The sequence below is a fragment of the Montipora foliosa genome, chromosome 4, assembly GCF_036669935.1.
Source record: "Montipora foliosa isolate CH-2021 chromosome 4, ASM3666993v2, whole genome shotgun sequence".
Taxonomy (NCBI): domain Eukaryota; kingdom Metazoa; phylum Cnidaria; class Anthozoa; order Scleractinia; family Acroporidae; genus Montipora; species Montipora foliosa.
This window is the reverse complement of record NC_090872.1, coordinates 38,646,593-38,661,592: the sequence shown is the minus strand read 5'-3', so window position 1 is coordinate 38,661,592 and position 15,000 is coordinate 38,646,593. Positions and strand designations below refer to the sequence as shown.

Genomic DNA, 15,000 nt, shown 5'->3' with positions numbered 1-15,000 from the left:
AACTAGGCTTTACAGTAATATTTTATAGGGGACACTGAAAAACGCAGACTGCAGACTGTGCAGACTGTCTGTAAAATGAAATAGGCCTAAATAATATTCGGTAAGCCTTATTAGGCCTAAATAATATTCAGGTTAGCCTGTTTACGGTTAGCTCTCAATAATAGCGTGGGTAACACCATATTTTACCCCTGGTCTGCACGGTCTGCACAGTCTGCAGTCTGCGTTTTGGCGTGACCGATTTTATAGGGAAGATATCTGTTTACAAACATTGTTTTTGTCATTCAAATTTGCCAATCACAGAAACAAAAGAACCTTTGTTTTGTCAGCCAATGAGGCTCTCGTTGGCACATTAAAGACAATAGGTGACGTCAACGACATCTTCCCTATTCTGTAAAAGCTAGCATAGCATTCCAAATTAATATTATTGTTGGCTCTTCACTGTGATGAAAGAAATGTTAATGAGATTTTGCCATTCTGCATCAGGAGATATTTTAACAACACAAAGTTAAGTTCTCTTTGATAAAACACCACACAAACAGCAGTACCAAACATAGTAAAACGCATATTAATAGCTTGACGTTTACGTTTTGATCATCAGTAGTAACACTTTGCTTGAAGTGAGAAGTTCAATAACAAAAGACATTTAAGTTGCAAATACACTGTAACTGCAGTTGTAAGTTCATTTATTGATAATTTCCTTTCAAAACAACAGTACAGTGCAATGCAATCGGATCCAATGCAATCTATTTAATGATCTCGTCTCTACCATTGTACTCCCTATGCACATAACTCCGAGATCCAGTCCCCTCAGGGGACGGCAGCACATGGCACATGGCGCATGGCGCATACATGCATGTTTTTTCAGTATCATGAGAGGAGCACTTTCCAGTAACGTTCTAATCCAATTTATCCATGAGCTGGCTTACAGGAGCCTTTGATTATTATCTTTTGTTAAAAAAAACAGCGGTCAGTCCGATTTTAATTGAAGAATATCGTAACATTCCTCCTCTACGTATCTTTGAGGCCTCTCTATTCAGACTAGGTCTTAGACGGGTCGGTCATGGTTCCCACCCATTATGAAGAAAATGAAAAAAAAATTTACTGAAAAAAACTGTTTTACATGATTGCCGTGTGGGAATCCGATATGTCAGATTCCTGCTTAATTATACGTTTGAACTGCCCACTAGATTCAGTATTGGGGCAAATTGTTCTACAAACATGCCCCGCTGTAAGACAAACTTCGTTTCAAATAATTAGTATTTGGCTTCGGCAGAGTAAGTTTACCTTTAAAGTTGCTCAAGTTATATTCAGCAACACGTTGACTGAAAAGGCGTTCAAGGTATTGTTTTAATCATAATTACGGCTTTTTGTTTTTTACGTCGAAGAGACTGTTTCTCCCACTTGGGAGTATCGAGAAGGAGGTTGGAGCTCGTATCAAAGGGTAATTTAGTGATTACCCTGGCTGCGCGATTTTGTAATTTTTCAGCTTATCACTGGACTTTTTCCAGACAGGACTGCAACAATCAAATGTGGTAATATTGACGCGTTATAAATTTACATGATTTGATAAAGAAAGCCGATCATCGATGGTAAGACCCAGGAATTTAGTGTGATCTACTGTCCTGATCATTTCGTCGACAATTCGTATACCAGCCTCGTCACATTGAGTGTTTTATCTCTGGATGGATCCAATTGGCATTAACTCGGTCTTAGCCATATTTAAACTCAGTCTGTTGGCTCTCAGTCAACAGTTAAGGTTACTGAGTTCAGGAGTTATTGCCAGTTTAAGCTGTGTTAAAGTTTTTGCAGTTAGGGTTATATTGGTATCGTCAGCGAACATTCTAGGGGAAGCTTCCCGAAAGAACCTTACAAGTAGCAGTGCGAAGAGTTGTCAGTCTCCATTTACATTACATCTTTGGGCCCGATTGCTTTGGTACGATTAAAACCACGTGATAGTTGCCTGGTCGGCCCCAACGTATGATATCGTGCGTAAAATAATTTCATGATCGATAGTGTGGAATGCTGCAATCTGGTTCTGTGCATGGAGTAGGCTCATTTTTGGGGTCTTCTTGGCTTGCTCAAGTTGTTGACGGAAGTTCGGATACCGCAGCACTTGTTAGCACTGGCTCAAGGGATGTGCTTCGCGGAGAGATATTAAAAGGGATGCTACGAAGCGGCTGCGGGGTACGCAGAGAAAGATACATTGAAGAATAAAAGCGATGTAATGAAGTGGATTTTAGAATCGGAGCCCATGTGTTGAAAATATGTCGCTCGTACGTGATATTCTTCTTCGTTGTACAATATTCTTCAAACTTGTCAACCACAACATTTGTCTTCGTAGCGTCTCCGCTGCTAAGACCAAAGGTATTCAAGATTTCAACTGTCTCTGCACCTGCAACTGTTAACAGTGTCGAGAGCACTGTTAACTTTCGAAGGTTTTCTAGTCGCGTTGATATAAAGCTGCCTTCTTCGTAGCATGACCTGCTAAGCATGCAACGGGGATTTTAAAGGGAACCTTGACAAAACAAGAAAATTACTTTAAACCACAGAACATAATGTTTACAATAAAAATTGTTCGAACTTTTTCCAATGAAAGCGATTGTATCCCAAATAAATGAATTTCAAAAGCGCTTGTTTTGGTTTTCAAATTTCCCGGGTGCCGCCATATTGAATAATTGGGACGTGCCGTGGTTGCCCTATTGTTTCAAAAGAAAAGCTCTTGATTTGAAAACAATATCAGCAACCATAACACGTCAAAATTATTCAAGAGGGTGGTGCCCGAGAAATTTGAAAGTGAAAAAAAGGGATTCTAAGTTCATGGTTTCGATCCACGCACTTTTTTTGGAGAAAAGTGTCGAGAAGATTTTGTTGAGATATGTAATTTTCCGCTCTTTCTTGCCATGTGTTGCTTGTAACTTAAGGTATTAGAAAAATAGCATGGTGTCAGAGGAATAATGAATCGGCTTCCACCAAGGGATTGGTTAACGTGCAATTGTCAATGTCGCTGTCACAAAGTGAGTTTGAAAAGTCAGTCTCACGCTCGAGTTCACAGTCGTACCTTAAGGTTTTTTAGAGGAGGCATCGCCGCCGAGTGGATTGTGTGCTTTCCTTGAAATCCGGACATCCTTAGGTGAAGGATATATTTTGCTATTAGCTAAGACCCTGGTTCATCTTTTCAGGTACGCTTGTAAATAACTACTGAATTGGTTTGTTTTTTCGCCAGTGAACTGGAGTAGTCAATGAAAGATACATTTACTCAAATATATAAATACATATTTGAGTGCGGCATATCATATGCTGAAACGTCAAAAGTTGCGAATGCTCAGAACCGATAGCTAGTCCGAGTGGTTTACTCTTACTCCAATCTACAGGTCGCTGTTGTTGGTGATAACGAAGACAGAAACAATGAAGACCATAACTATGAATAAACTGAGCTTTAATAGAAAAGAGGAAACAAAAGAGAAAAGACTCATCACTAGCCTTTAAAGCAAATATTAAAACTCTTTCTTATCAGGAGTTTAGCAGTATTAATAAAAGCTAGTAAACAAATCGCGCGCGTGAGTGTAGTAGACAAGGCTGAAACCTCACGCAATAAGGCCTGCAATTAAAAGGTTTCTTCTAAGTCTTATTTTTCGGGTCACTATCTTCCAAAATAACCAACTTTAACGTTCTTAATCTTAACTCTCTTTATCATTTTCTATCGATTATTATCGAGTACTATCATCAACTACCGGATTATTGAGCGTTTTCACATGACGTCACGGCAGCCATCTTGGTGTTCCAAAGCAAAGAAACGGCGGCCATGTTGGTGTTCCAAAGTAATCCTCTGGGAATTGAACTCTATTTTTATGCAAATAGTTTCTTTTGTTTCATCAAATTAGCATTTATTTTTGTCACGTGAGTGAAAACGCTCTATAAATTAAGTTGATCTAAGTTAGGAATCGTGCTTACGCCTTTCGACTCGAAGGGGCTCTCGTCAGTGCCTTTGATGCCACTAAGATCGCATTAAAACCATGTGTACTAGACCGCCTCGGTTTTTTTTTTCTTTCGCGTGACCTGTGAAATAAATCAGCCATTTCCCAAAAAAGTAGACAAAAGATAATTACGCTACCCGTTGCCTTTCGTTCATCTTTTTTTTTTTATCCATTTATTTTAAAATCAGCCTCTAATGTACCTGAGCCAAAATGTACTCTAATTCAGTACCTAAACTTAACCTTTGCGCATTGGCATACCCACACTAAGAAATAAGCATTAAGATAACTACTAAGTGGAAATGAAGCACTAGTTGTGTCCCAACAAAGTGTGTCATGCAACTCATTGTTCATATCATGCATACTATCCCTACAGTCACTATGCTGTTGAAGCCGAGTTTGTATTGAGCGTTCAATAATTACAAAAGTACTTAGTTTCCGTTTTTGAGCATTCCTCGCACCTGATCTCACAACACCAATGAAATTTACATTTGCATCGATTTCTTGTTACAACCCGTCGCTCTTGATACCCACGCCCGCAGCACAACTCATCACAGCTGTTTGAACCATACGAATCAATGCTGCAGGTCCGCCCACCTGTCCCTGGGAAGCCATGTTCTGAATCAGTGTTACAGTACTTGGGCGAATCTTTTAAGAACACCATGGAATGGTCGCCTGGCTTCTTGTTGGTGCTCTTCAGTTTTGCACTGTTCCTACGGTATGCGCCCTTCTTTTTTCTTTTCACAACGTGTAGTTGGTCTGAAACTCTGTCCAGTTTCACGCGAACAGCGTTGTCATATTCCTTGTGTACGGCGTCGGCAATGGAGCCAAATTGCGTCAATTCCCTCATGCATGTTTTCATGTTACACGATCCCGACATCCCATGACACTTGCACACAATTTCTGATTTATTTTGGATAATCTGTCATTGAAAAAAATGATTCAGCAATAAAAATATTGGGCAATCAAAGGAATTTGACAGTTGCAAGGAAAATAGGGTGCAAGATTAAGAATAATAAAGTAACACTGGCTATAGGTGATTTGAAACCACAATGCAGTCCTTAGAGACACAGACTTAACTGATTAGAGTGTAATCTGAAGTGCTAGTTTTGTACCTCATATAAACCATGTGAGCGTTAGTAGGGCTAACGCTCACATGGTTCATATTGGGTGCAAAACTAACACTTCGTGACATTACTTGTTAATCAGTGAAGTCTGTTGAAATATAAGTGCTACACGGCCAAAGTTTGTAAAAACGTAACCCTTCCTTTAGAGACACAGATAACAATGCTGCAATATAGAATTGCTGGTGGACGAAAAAAAGGAGCTGATAGAGACATTTAGCTATAGGTTTTTTCGGAATTACGGCAAACCGCAAACCTCAAGATATCACGTAACTTTGGTCTTGCCGTCGCGTTTGGCGTTTGCGGTTTACGGCAAGCATCCCTTCTAGCGGTAAGTGAAATACGATTAATTCGGCAGAGTTTTAGGCAACTTAAACTTAAGAAACAACAACAACAACAACAACATTTATTTATTTATACCAACAGGAAACAAGAAAGTAATACATTGATTTTTGAAACTGAAAAATAAGGTATTAGCTGCCTATAACAACCATAAGGGCTAAGAAAATTAGGCAGCTATCTATGAAATACAATTAGGAAAGATTACGGTCATTTATATTAAGTAAAGTAACAGTAACCTAAAAATAGAGATATAAATAAATACATGACAAGGTTACAAGCTGACATTACACCAGGGCAAAAACAAAAAAAAAAAAAAAAAAAAAAAAAAAAAAAAACAAAAAAAACAAAAAAAAAATTACAATAGTATTTACAACATAAGAAATCCAACATAAGAAATCCACGTTTAAGGCTGATTGATTGAGTCTTGCATATCTAAACTCCTTTAATTGTTACTTTTTAGGGTTGTGCAGTGATACATTTAAGAGTTTTCGGGCTAACCTCAAATGCAATTTGCCGTTTGCGGTCAGGAGAATAAACTCGTAGCTAAAGATCTCTAATGAGTGATCTTTTGTTTTCGTCCACCAACATGGCGGCGATGACGTAACCTGAAAACCACCTTTGATTTATGCCATTAGTCCTTCCCCCACCAAAAAAATATGTTTTCAGGTTACCTTTTTCAGAAAGGTAAGATAGGGTTAACTTTGCAGTTTACAATTCGTCTTTTCAAGCATTCTGTTAACACTATTACCCTGACACCAACGAGGTCACTCTAATTTCCGTTTTTCTTTATAATTGAGGAGACAGTTTACACGCAGCTGTCAAGCTAAGCTTTTTGATTGAATTCATGATGTGAGTTGTTATCAAATGCATGATTGCTACTGATTTAAAAAACGCAACCTTTTATTTCAATGACCTAAGGACATCAAAAAGGAAATTTATTTTATATGCATTATGACAAATGTCAGCAATGTGTCACTGCTCCATCACGGATGGTTTCAATTTCAACGCTAAACCTTAGAATGCACTGCGCTCCAAAACTGCATGTAAATGTCTTACATAAGGTACTGATAATTAATCGCATACAGAAGCACAATTGATATGTTTGATATTGATATGTTTCTCGGCACAAAGCGTATTACGTGTGTATTTCACAGCGGGCGTTCTCCTCCACTTTTTCCCCCCAAAAAGTAAGTACATTTCTTCTTCCATAAGTTTGAAACAACAAGATGTCAATAATTCCGGATAGAGTCATTCATAATAAACTCTGATTACAGTACGTACCATTTCCCCAGTTCATATTTTTACTTTTTTTTTATTCGGTGACAAAACTGAAGAAAAAACCAGATAACAAGTTACAGCAAACGCGAAATGTGACAAATTTATAAGTGTGTCAAATAGTATTGGCATGCGACTCACTGTCTTCATTACTGGATTGGTCTTTGAAACATGATCTAAAGTCAACCATGTCCTCTCAAAAACCTCGACTGAATCGAAGCAGAAGTCGTTCTTATCCTGGGTAAGGCCCCTGGATAATAAGGCGAACGTCCAGGCTAGGATAAGAATGTAGAAAAGTCTTGCGATGCAGAAATGGCCGGAGAGGAGTTCTTCATGAGAGCGGCCAGGATTATGCTACTGTTGAGTCTATTGAAGCAGTTGGTTCCCAGTTACCTCTACTTGCATGGAGATAGACGAAATCAGCCGAGAAAACATTTACTTCTAAGTCCTACGGCAACAGGAGTAGGAACTTCAAGTCGGGCTGGCTTGATCGCCACCCTTGGCTACACCACAGTGAAATTATGGATGCCGTGTTTTGCCGATAATTCTACGCATGCCTCTAAGGCAACTCAGACAGTCTACCGCAGGTAATGTGTACCTGCTATAGTGACTACACATTTACGGTGATGACTCTTACAGGTGAAACATGGTTTCAACATTCAGACAGCCCTTGTTTTGATTTTGTTACGTGCTGGAATAACCAAGAGATATCCGCGAACGAGGCATAAGTGAAAAGAACTCCCGGGTATGATAAAGTGTGACAACGAGCAGTTACCCTTTTACGCTATTATTCAATTAATTTTACGTTGGTCGTTTTTATGCTAGAGACGTTAAAGTCGTCTCGAGACGACTTTAAAGTCTAGTATAAAAACGGTAAATAAGACAGACGCATTTAACGTCTGACCGCTTTAACGTCTTGTGTTAAGTGCGTCGTTTAGACGCATCATTTATATGTTAACAGACGACTTTAACAGACGACTTTAACGTCTCAGATGTTAAATGCGTCTAGTATAAAAACGGGACGCCCTTACTGGGACGCATTTAGCCCTTACTCGTCCACAGACGACTGGCACGAGTTAGCGTTTTATCCTAAAATCGAGGCTTAGCGCTTAAAAACATGGTGGCCAAGAAGAATTTGAGGGAGTCGCGAGGAACGAGGAACTCCTTTCTTCATCCACGCTTCGTCCTTTCCTTGGTCTCTTCATAGCTACGGCACACAAGCCAAGTGTCTGAGCCACATCTAGTTCGTCGTCCACATCCTGCAAAAGCCGCTTTCTCGAATTGATTTTTCTTCTTTAAAAACATTTGTATTTCCATATCTTGCCTTTCTTGGCGACGTCGAGTAATGGACTTAAGAAGTTGTAATTCCGCCATGTTTATTTTGTTCGTATACTCGCGCGCTTCAAGTTTATTTAGCGCCGAGTTTGCTCGTCTCCAGTGTCTTCCGAAGATAGAACCCAGCCTTTTCCAGAAAAGCTTTTTTTTTTTCTGTTAGGCCGTGTACTTTTGTGCGTCCCGTTTTTATACCAGACCGCTTTAACGTCTCAGACGTTAAATGCGTGTTGACGACTTTAACGTCTCTAGCATAAGAATGGCCATAATTGTTACATTTACTTAGGTTAAAGATTAAGTCAAGCAGTTCGTAAAGCAGGCTTGCTGTCTTTCATGACTATTCAGGTATTGATATTGATTATCTTCAAACTCCAAGTACCGCCGACAGTGTGACATGATTCACTGGATTCTTTCCACTTACTGGGTTTTTTGTGTAGACCAACTCTTATGAATGACTTCATAATGAATTCTGAACTATGTGCCTTCTTTCCTTTTCGGTTATCGTCTCTTCCTTTGATATCTCTCTGTACATAGCAAGATCAAAGGTTATAGCTCCACCATAGTTATAGCAGTTGATTATAGCTTCCTCACCGAGTATCGCATCCATAGCATAAGTTCAATTACAGCCGGCCACGAGGGTAAGCCCTCGGGCAAGATAATCTTCTTTCTATTACTTACAAGCCTGCTTTTATACTTTTACTTTAACTCTAGAATGTTCTGGTGCTATTCATAGTGCACTGCAAGGTTGACTATTTGTAGACACCGCTGAGTCACATCAAAGAAATTAAGTTTATTCACACATACACGTATAGATATAAATATAATATAACTGCACACCGCAAATAGCATAGCTAATCTAGGCGGTATAGATTTAAAGATATATACAGCATAAAATAATAAATAATAAATATTACATATGGGAAAAACACATACAAATCTGCTAGAAAGGTGTAAGGAATAATTTATCAGCAAGATTATAGACATCAATATAAGCCCCCTCATGCACTAAAAACTGCAACAATTTAGTCTGAAGGTGTTTTTTGAATAATTGCTTTGGCTTTGATTTTTACAATTCGGAGATTTTGTTCCAGATTCTAGCTCCAAGGCTTGAGAAAGATTGGTTCTGCTGTTTTGTCCGTAAATGAATAACATGAAATTTACCAGCAGCCGCAGCTCTAGTGTTGTAACGATGAATCGCGAAGCTATCCTAGTGAATAGGTTTTCCAGATTTTGAGGTACAAGATCATGGTCAATATCATGCATCAAAACACCTACTGGTTTGTAATAGAGCATATCAACAGGAAGAATATTTGATCGCAGAAATAATGTGATTGCATGCTCAGAATTGCTAGAGAAGTAAATTAAGCGTAGAGCTGTTTTCTGAAGGATCAAGATTTTTTCAAGATTTGTTTTTGAAGATTGGCCCCAGACCACAAGGCCAAAAGAAAGATATGGATGGATAAGGGAATGGTAAATATTGAGTAAGACAGAAGATGGTAAGAAGTGTCTCAGTCTTGCGATAATACCGATGACTTTACTTATTTTGAGTGCCACATTAGCTACATGATCATTCCATGAGAGATTACTGTCTTACAAATTGTTCTCTTTCCAGATTTCTAAAAGCTTTATTTTCATTGTCAAATACTTTTAGATTTATAACTGATTGAATTTTCCGTTGATAGGGTGAAATATTACATAATTGGATTTTTTGGCATTTAGGGTTAATTTATTTGCAAGCAACCAGTTGCAGACATTAATTAGCTCTTCATTGATTCTAATAATGGTAATGATTTATCTTTATACAAAAGATTACTGTCATCTGCAAAAAGGAAGAACTCAAATTTACTTGAAGAAGCAGAGATATCATTAATATACAATAATAGCGGACCAAGAACAGATCCTTGGGGTACACCACAAGCTTTCAATTTGGGTTGTTTGGAATCTCCCTGTTACATATTTGTTTATGACACCACGTATTCCATATGTAATTTATAGAGCAAAAAATATTGTGGTCAACGGTATCAAAAGTTTTACGTAAATTAATAAAAATGCCACAAGAAAATAATTTTTCATCCATATATTTTTGTATTTTACCTACAATATCTAACAGTTCCGTAAAGCAATGCTTGTGGAACCCATATTGGAATGGACACAAATTTTATGCTTGATGATAAAACTATTAATTCTTTTATACACCAATTTTTCAAAAATTCTGTTAATGTTATTTATTAAAGAATTTATTCCTTGCCCAATTTGCTGTGCATTAATTATTAAGGTCAGCTGTGAAGAAACGAGAAAAATAAAGTTTTTTACTTATTCTAGTAAGTAATGATATTTTATTTCGATAGAATTTATATTTTTTCAGTTTTGCAGGAGAAAAAGAACAGATTTTTTAAACGAATAGACTTAAGAATGCCTTTAGTGATCCACGGTTTGAGTAGTTGTTTAACTTTTACTTTTTCCTTGATGCAGTCTTAGGAGGTGCATGTTTATTTATCACCCGATTTAAGAAGAACATATCAACATCATTAACATCATCAGTAGAATCCCAAATAATTTGATTCAGATCGTGAAGAACATATCATGTGAAAAACTTGAAAAATCACGATATTTGGGACGATTTGACATTTTAGTAACTTTAACATCACTAAGAGGCAAAAGGCAAAATTGAGAAAAATGATCACTTATATCTGATACTGTATTACCAATGATACTTGACCATTAAATTGATTAATGAGAATATTATCTATGAGAGTTGCTGAGCCACTATGAACTCTTGTTGGTTTATCAATCACAGGAGTGAAGGCATAGTTTTGCAAAAAAAGCAGAAAATTGTTTGCGAACTTTGACCTGCAGCTTTCAAACCTAAGGAGGTTTATGTTGAAGTCCCCCATTATATATTGGTTTTTCAAAGGCACTATATTTCTCAACAGCTGAGTCAAAATGCTCTTGAACCTTCTCAGGAGAATTATGTTGTCTGTATATAATTCCACAAATAACATTTTTTCTTTTTGAAAACTGAATTTCAATCCACATTGCTTGGTAAGATACATTTGAAGTTTTTTCTAGGACTCTATAGTTGAAATGGTCTTTTATATATATTGCAACACCCCTAGCAGAAAGTGGTGTCGGAACATACTCAAAAGAATATCCAAGGATATTTGAATTGCATTTAAGATCATTTCCGCTAGTAACGCGAGTTTCAGTTAGTCCAATTATACTAAACTTAAAATCTAATTCATGGTGCAAATGATTTTGGAAGTCTTCAAGATTCTTACTTAGGCTTCTTATGTTATTGTGGAGGATAGACATGCAATTTTTTATTCAAGTTTTTTGGTAAATTCTGCAAATTTATAAGGAGAATATCTTGGTATTGAACCATAAAGATGCACATTTGCATACAATAGCTGACGAGCCTGCCCCGCGGGCCAGTAATTGTACTAGTCGAGAAACACGCGAATTGATAGACTCATCAAATGCGATTCTCGCTCGTGTGAACACCCAGCAAGGCGAGTTTGGCGATCGGGATTTTGATACACGTATAAAGGAAAGACCTACGAAGAGCGACGAAAACAGAATATTAACAAGACAATAACAGAGCCAATGAAGCAACACCAAGTATCCCAACTAAAGCTCCAATACCCTGATCCAGCTTGCGTCAGAGAAGAAGGAGAGGTTATACCCGGAGAAAACCTTAAAAGTCACCTGAAGAAAGAACGAGAATTAAGATTGTAAGGGGACGTAGGGGCCCAAAAATGGCAAGGGAATTTGGTAAGAGCAAGAGAAGGTGACGAGGAGCTAAACATTTATTGATGCTTTTGGTGGCTAAGCGAGCGGCGAACATGTCCAACACATACAGTGACGGATATGTTCGAATTATGCGAACAGCTTCTACTCACTCGATTCTACGCCATCCACAAAACACGCGGGAGTCCGAGCAGCGACCCAACGAGTAGGTTATGCGGTACAGCGTCAGAGAGCTTGGCTCACATCTTATCCGCTTGCCCTCCGCTTCCACAAACAAAGTACGTGGCAAGACATGACGCAGTCTTAAAGGTCCTATTCTTCGAGATCCTATTTGATCTGGGCTTGATAAACACTGTGCCTCCTTGGTAATTCAGCCATCAAACCGCAGCCTGTCTATGAAGCAGCGGAGGTACAGGCGTACTGGGATGTTCCGGTCTATGGGGAGTTTCAAGAACTGAAGGCGAATACAGTAGTCGCCGGGATTGCCAAAAACCAACACAAGCAAGTGATAACGCTAGAGATGAGCTGCCCTTGGGTAAGCAACCGTGGTACGACGACGTCAGAGAAGACCATGAAGTACGCGTAGAGGCACGCAGGATAGGATATCGCCCAGTACAATATCATCATATACGTTTTGGGGGAATAGTCCAAGGACTTAGATGCTACTGTACAGAAGCTGGTGGGCAACAGAGCTAAAGATGCAAAAGGCGTGCCTCTCAGGAACTCTAAATATTGCTCGCACGTTTAAAGGCGCAACGTGAGCACTCGAGAAGGTCCTTTTTACTTGAGAAAGACCTTTTTTTAAGTTTTACTAGGTCTTTTCTTTGTAATTAGTCTAGCTTTTATTCACTTTATAGCCCACGGGTTACGCTGCTGGCAGCGCCTATAGTGATGCTACTTAACTGTATATAGCATATAGACGTTATAACTGCTATAATGATAATAATAATAATAATAATAATAATAATAATAATAATAATAATAATAATAATACATAGCATATATAGTGCAGCGCTTCTCAAAGATCCAGCGGCGCTTTACAATAATGGTAATATAAATATAAAATCAATCGGATAATGGAATAAAACTAGTAAAAATCAATGAAAACAAAAACTACAACGCCTAAAGAGGTGAGGTTTTAGTTTAGATCAGAATTAAACGTTTGTAGGTGTCCCACTTGCCTGATATCGTCTGGCAGGCGTTCCACCGTGTAGGAGCCCTTGATAGAACGCTCTATATACATGTGTTTTAACATTGGACTTAGGTACAATTAGGAGTTTTTTCTTAGACGATCTTAGGTTTCGATTAGGAATGTACGGTTTTAACACTTAGATACAGAGGACCTGGAATATTTAGTACTTTGAGAACAAGAAGAAGAATCTTAAAGTCAATACAGGTGGACACAGGCAGCCAATGTAAGCTTTAAGTACAGGTGTAACGTTTTCATATCTGCTGGTGGCTGTTAGCAGGCGGGCAGCTGAATTTTGTACATGTTGCAGTCTATTAATTTGCAATTGCTGTAGCCAAGATAAGAGTACGTTACAATGATCCAACTTCGACGAAATAAAAGCATGAATGAGTACTTTACACTGACGGTACGAAAGGAACTTTTTTCTAACTTAAGCTATGTTACGAAGGTGGAAAAAGGCAGTTTTATAGATAGTATTTATTTGTACATTCATAGAAAGCACACTATCAAGCCAAGCACCAATGTTCTTGGCACATTTGCTAGCTTTAATAATATCTGCCCCGATCAAGATTGAATCAAGTGGAGGTGGAGGACGGTGGCGAGCAGTCAGGACAAGAAAGTCCGTCTTATCACCATTGAGCTTAAGCTTGTTCACAACCATCCATTGCTGGACCTCATGAATACACCTCTCAGTTAATGATTTGGACTGTAAAGTATCTGCAGGGTTGAATGACATGTACATCTGCGTGTCGTCGGCATAGAAGTGAAGCCCCATACCGTGACGCTTGAAGACATCTGCAATCGGGGCCGTGTACATAGAGTACATCGGTCCTAACACAGATCCCTGTGGGACACCACAGGCCAGCTTGTGCTTGGATGAACAATCATTCGCCACTCAGACTTATTAGAACCGAATTGGCGGATATGAGCGCATCCAGGCCAGGGCATTACCCTTTGACACCGTAGCGGCACTTAAGTGTTGTGAGTAATATTTGGTGGTCAGGAGTGTCAAAGGCCGGTGAGAGGTCCCAAAGAACAAGAATGACACAAGCATTGTCGTCGATCGCTCTAAGTAGATCGTTGTTAATTCGCGTAAGAGCTGTCTCCGTACTGTAAACATGCAACCCAGTTCTCGAGGGGCCAAATGCTCTACGAAACAAGCGCACAAGAAACTTCTACCTCTTTTCACGCAATTTCAACCAATTTTGAAAGGCGTAAAGAAGAAACTATTGGATAAATGGCATTCAATTCAAAATCAGCTGAATCTCAGAGAGATATTCAAGGAATCTCCCTCGATCTCTAACAGAAAAGGAAAATCGCTTAAAGATATGCTTGTCAAAGCAAAACTGTGAAGTTGACGTTTTAAACCTTTGCAAAAACCGTGGACGATAAGTCTTGCACGGCGTTGGGTCAGAGAAAATCTTGATCAGTCAAAATTGATTAAAAATATTTGTGAAAGTCAAGTAGACTATTGCACGACTCAGTGATAAAACAGTCGTGCAATAGTCTACTCGACTTTCATAAATATTTTTTAAAGCAAAACTGAGAAGGCTACTAGAACACCATGGCAACACAGCAGGAGTCGCGCTGCTCTGTCAAACCCATTTAATACACATTGTACACAAAATTGACATTTTTACAAGCCTCCTTTGAGTTTTAATGGACAACAGGTCTTTAGAAAGTGGGCAACCGAAAAAAACCATGGGCAACAAACAAAAAACTGGTTGCCTAAAGGACAACAAAGTTAGTGTCGAACAATGAGTGCTCAACTGAATTAAGACCATATATATGCCCATACGAGGTTGAAGATGACCAAGAAATCATGAAATCTATTTACAAGTTACCAGTTCTGTAACCTTTTTCTTTAATACAGCATTTTGAATTTCCCAATTGTCATTGCGTAACACTTGATACTGAATTATGTTTTGATTGAAAAAGTGCCTCTTGTTATGATTCTCCGTAGTTTAAACGTTTCAAGTATATTAGGAGATGTGTTTACACAAATGTGTACTGTCTCACC

General features: G+C 38.6%; 1 protein-coding gene across 1 annotated transcript in view; it reads right to left on the bottom strand.

Moving 5' to 3' along the window:
• Positions 1-3,418: 3,418 nt before the first annotated feature.
• LOC138000770 (protein Wnt-5a-like) overlaps positions 3,419-15,000 on the bottom strand; it is a 57,816-nt gene continuing 46,234 nt past the window's right edge. Inside the window, exon 6 of the mRNA XM_068847414.1 lies at positions 3,419-4,893. Coding sequence (XP_068703515.1) covers positions 4,384-4,893 — 510 coding nt within the window. The 3' untranslated portion in view covers positions 3,419-4,383. The remainder of the gene's footprint in view (positions 4,894-15,000) is intronic.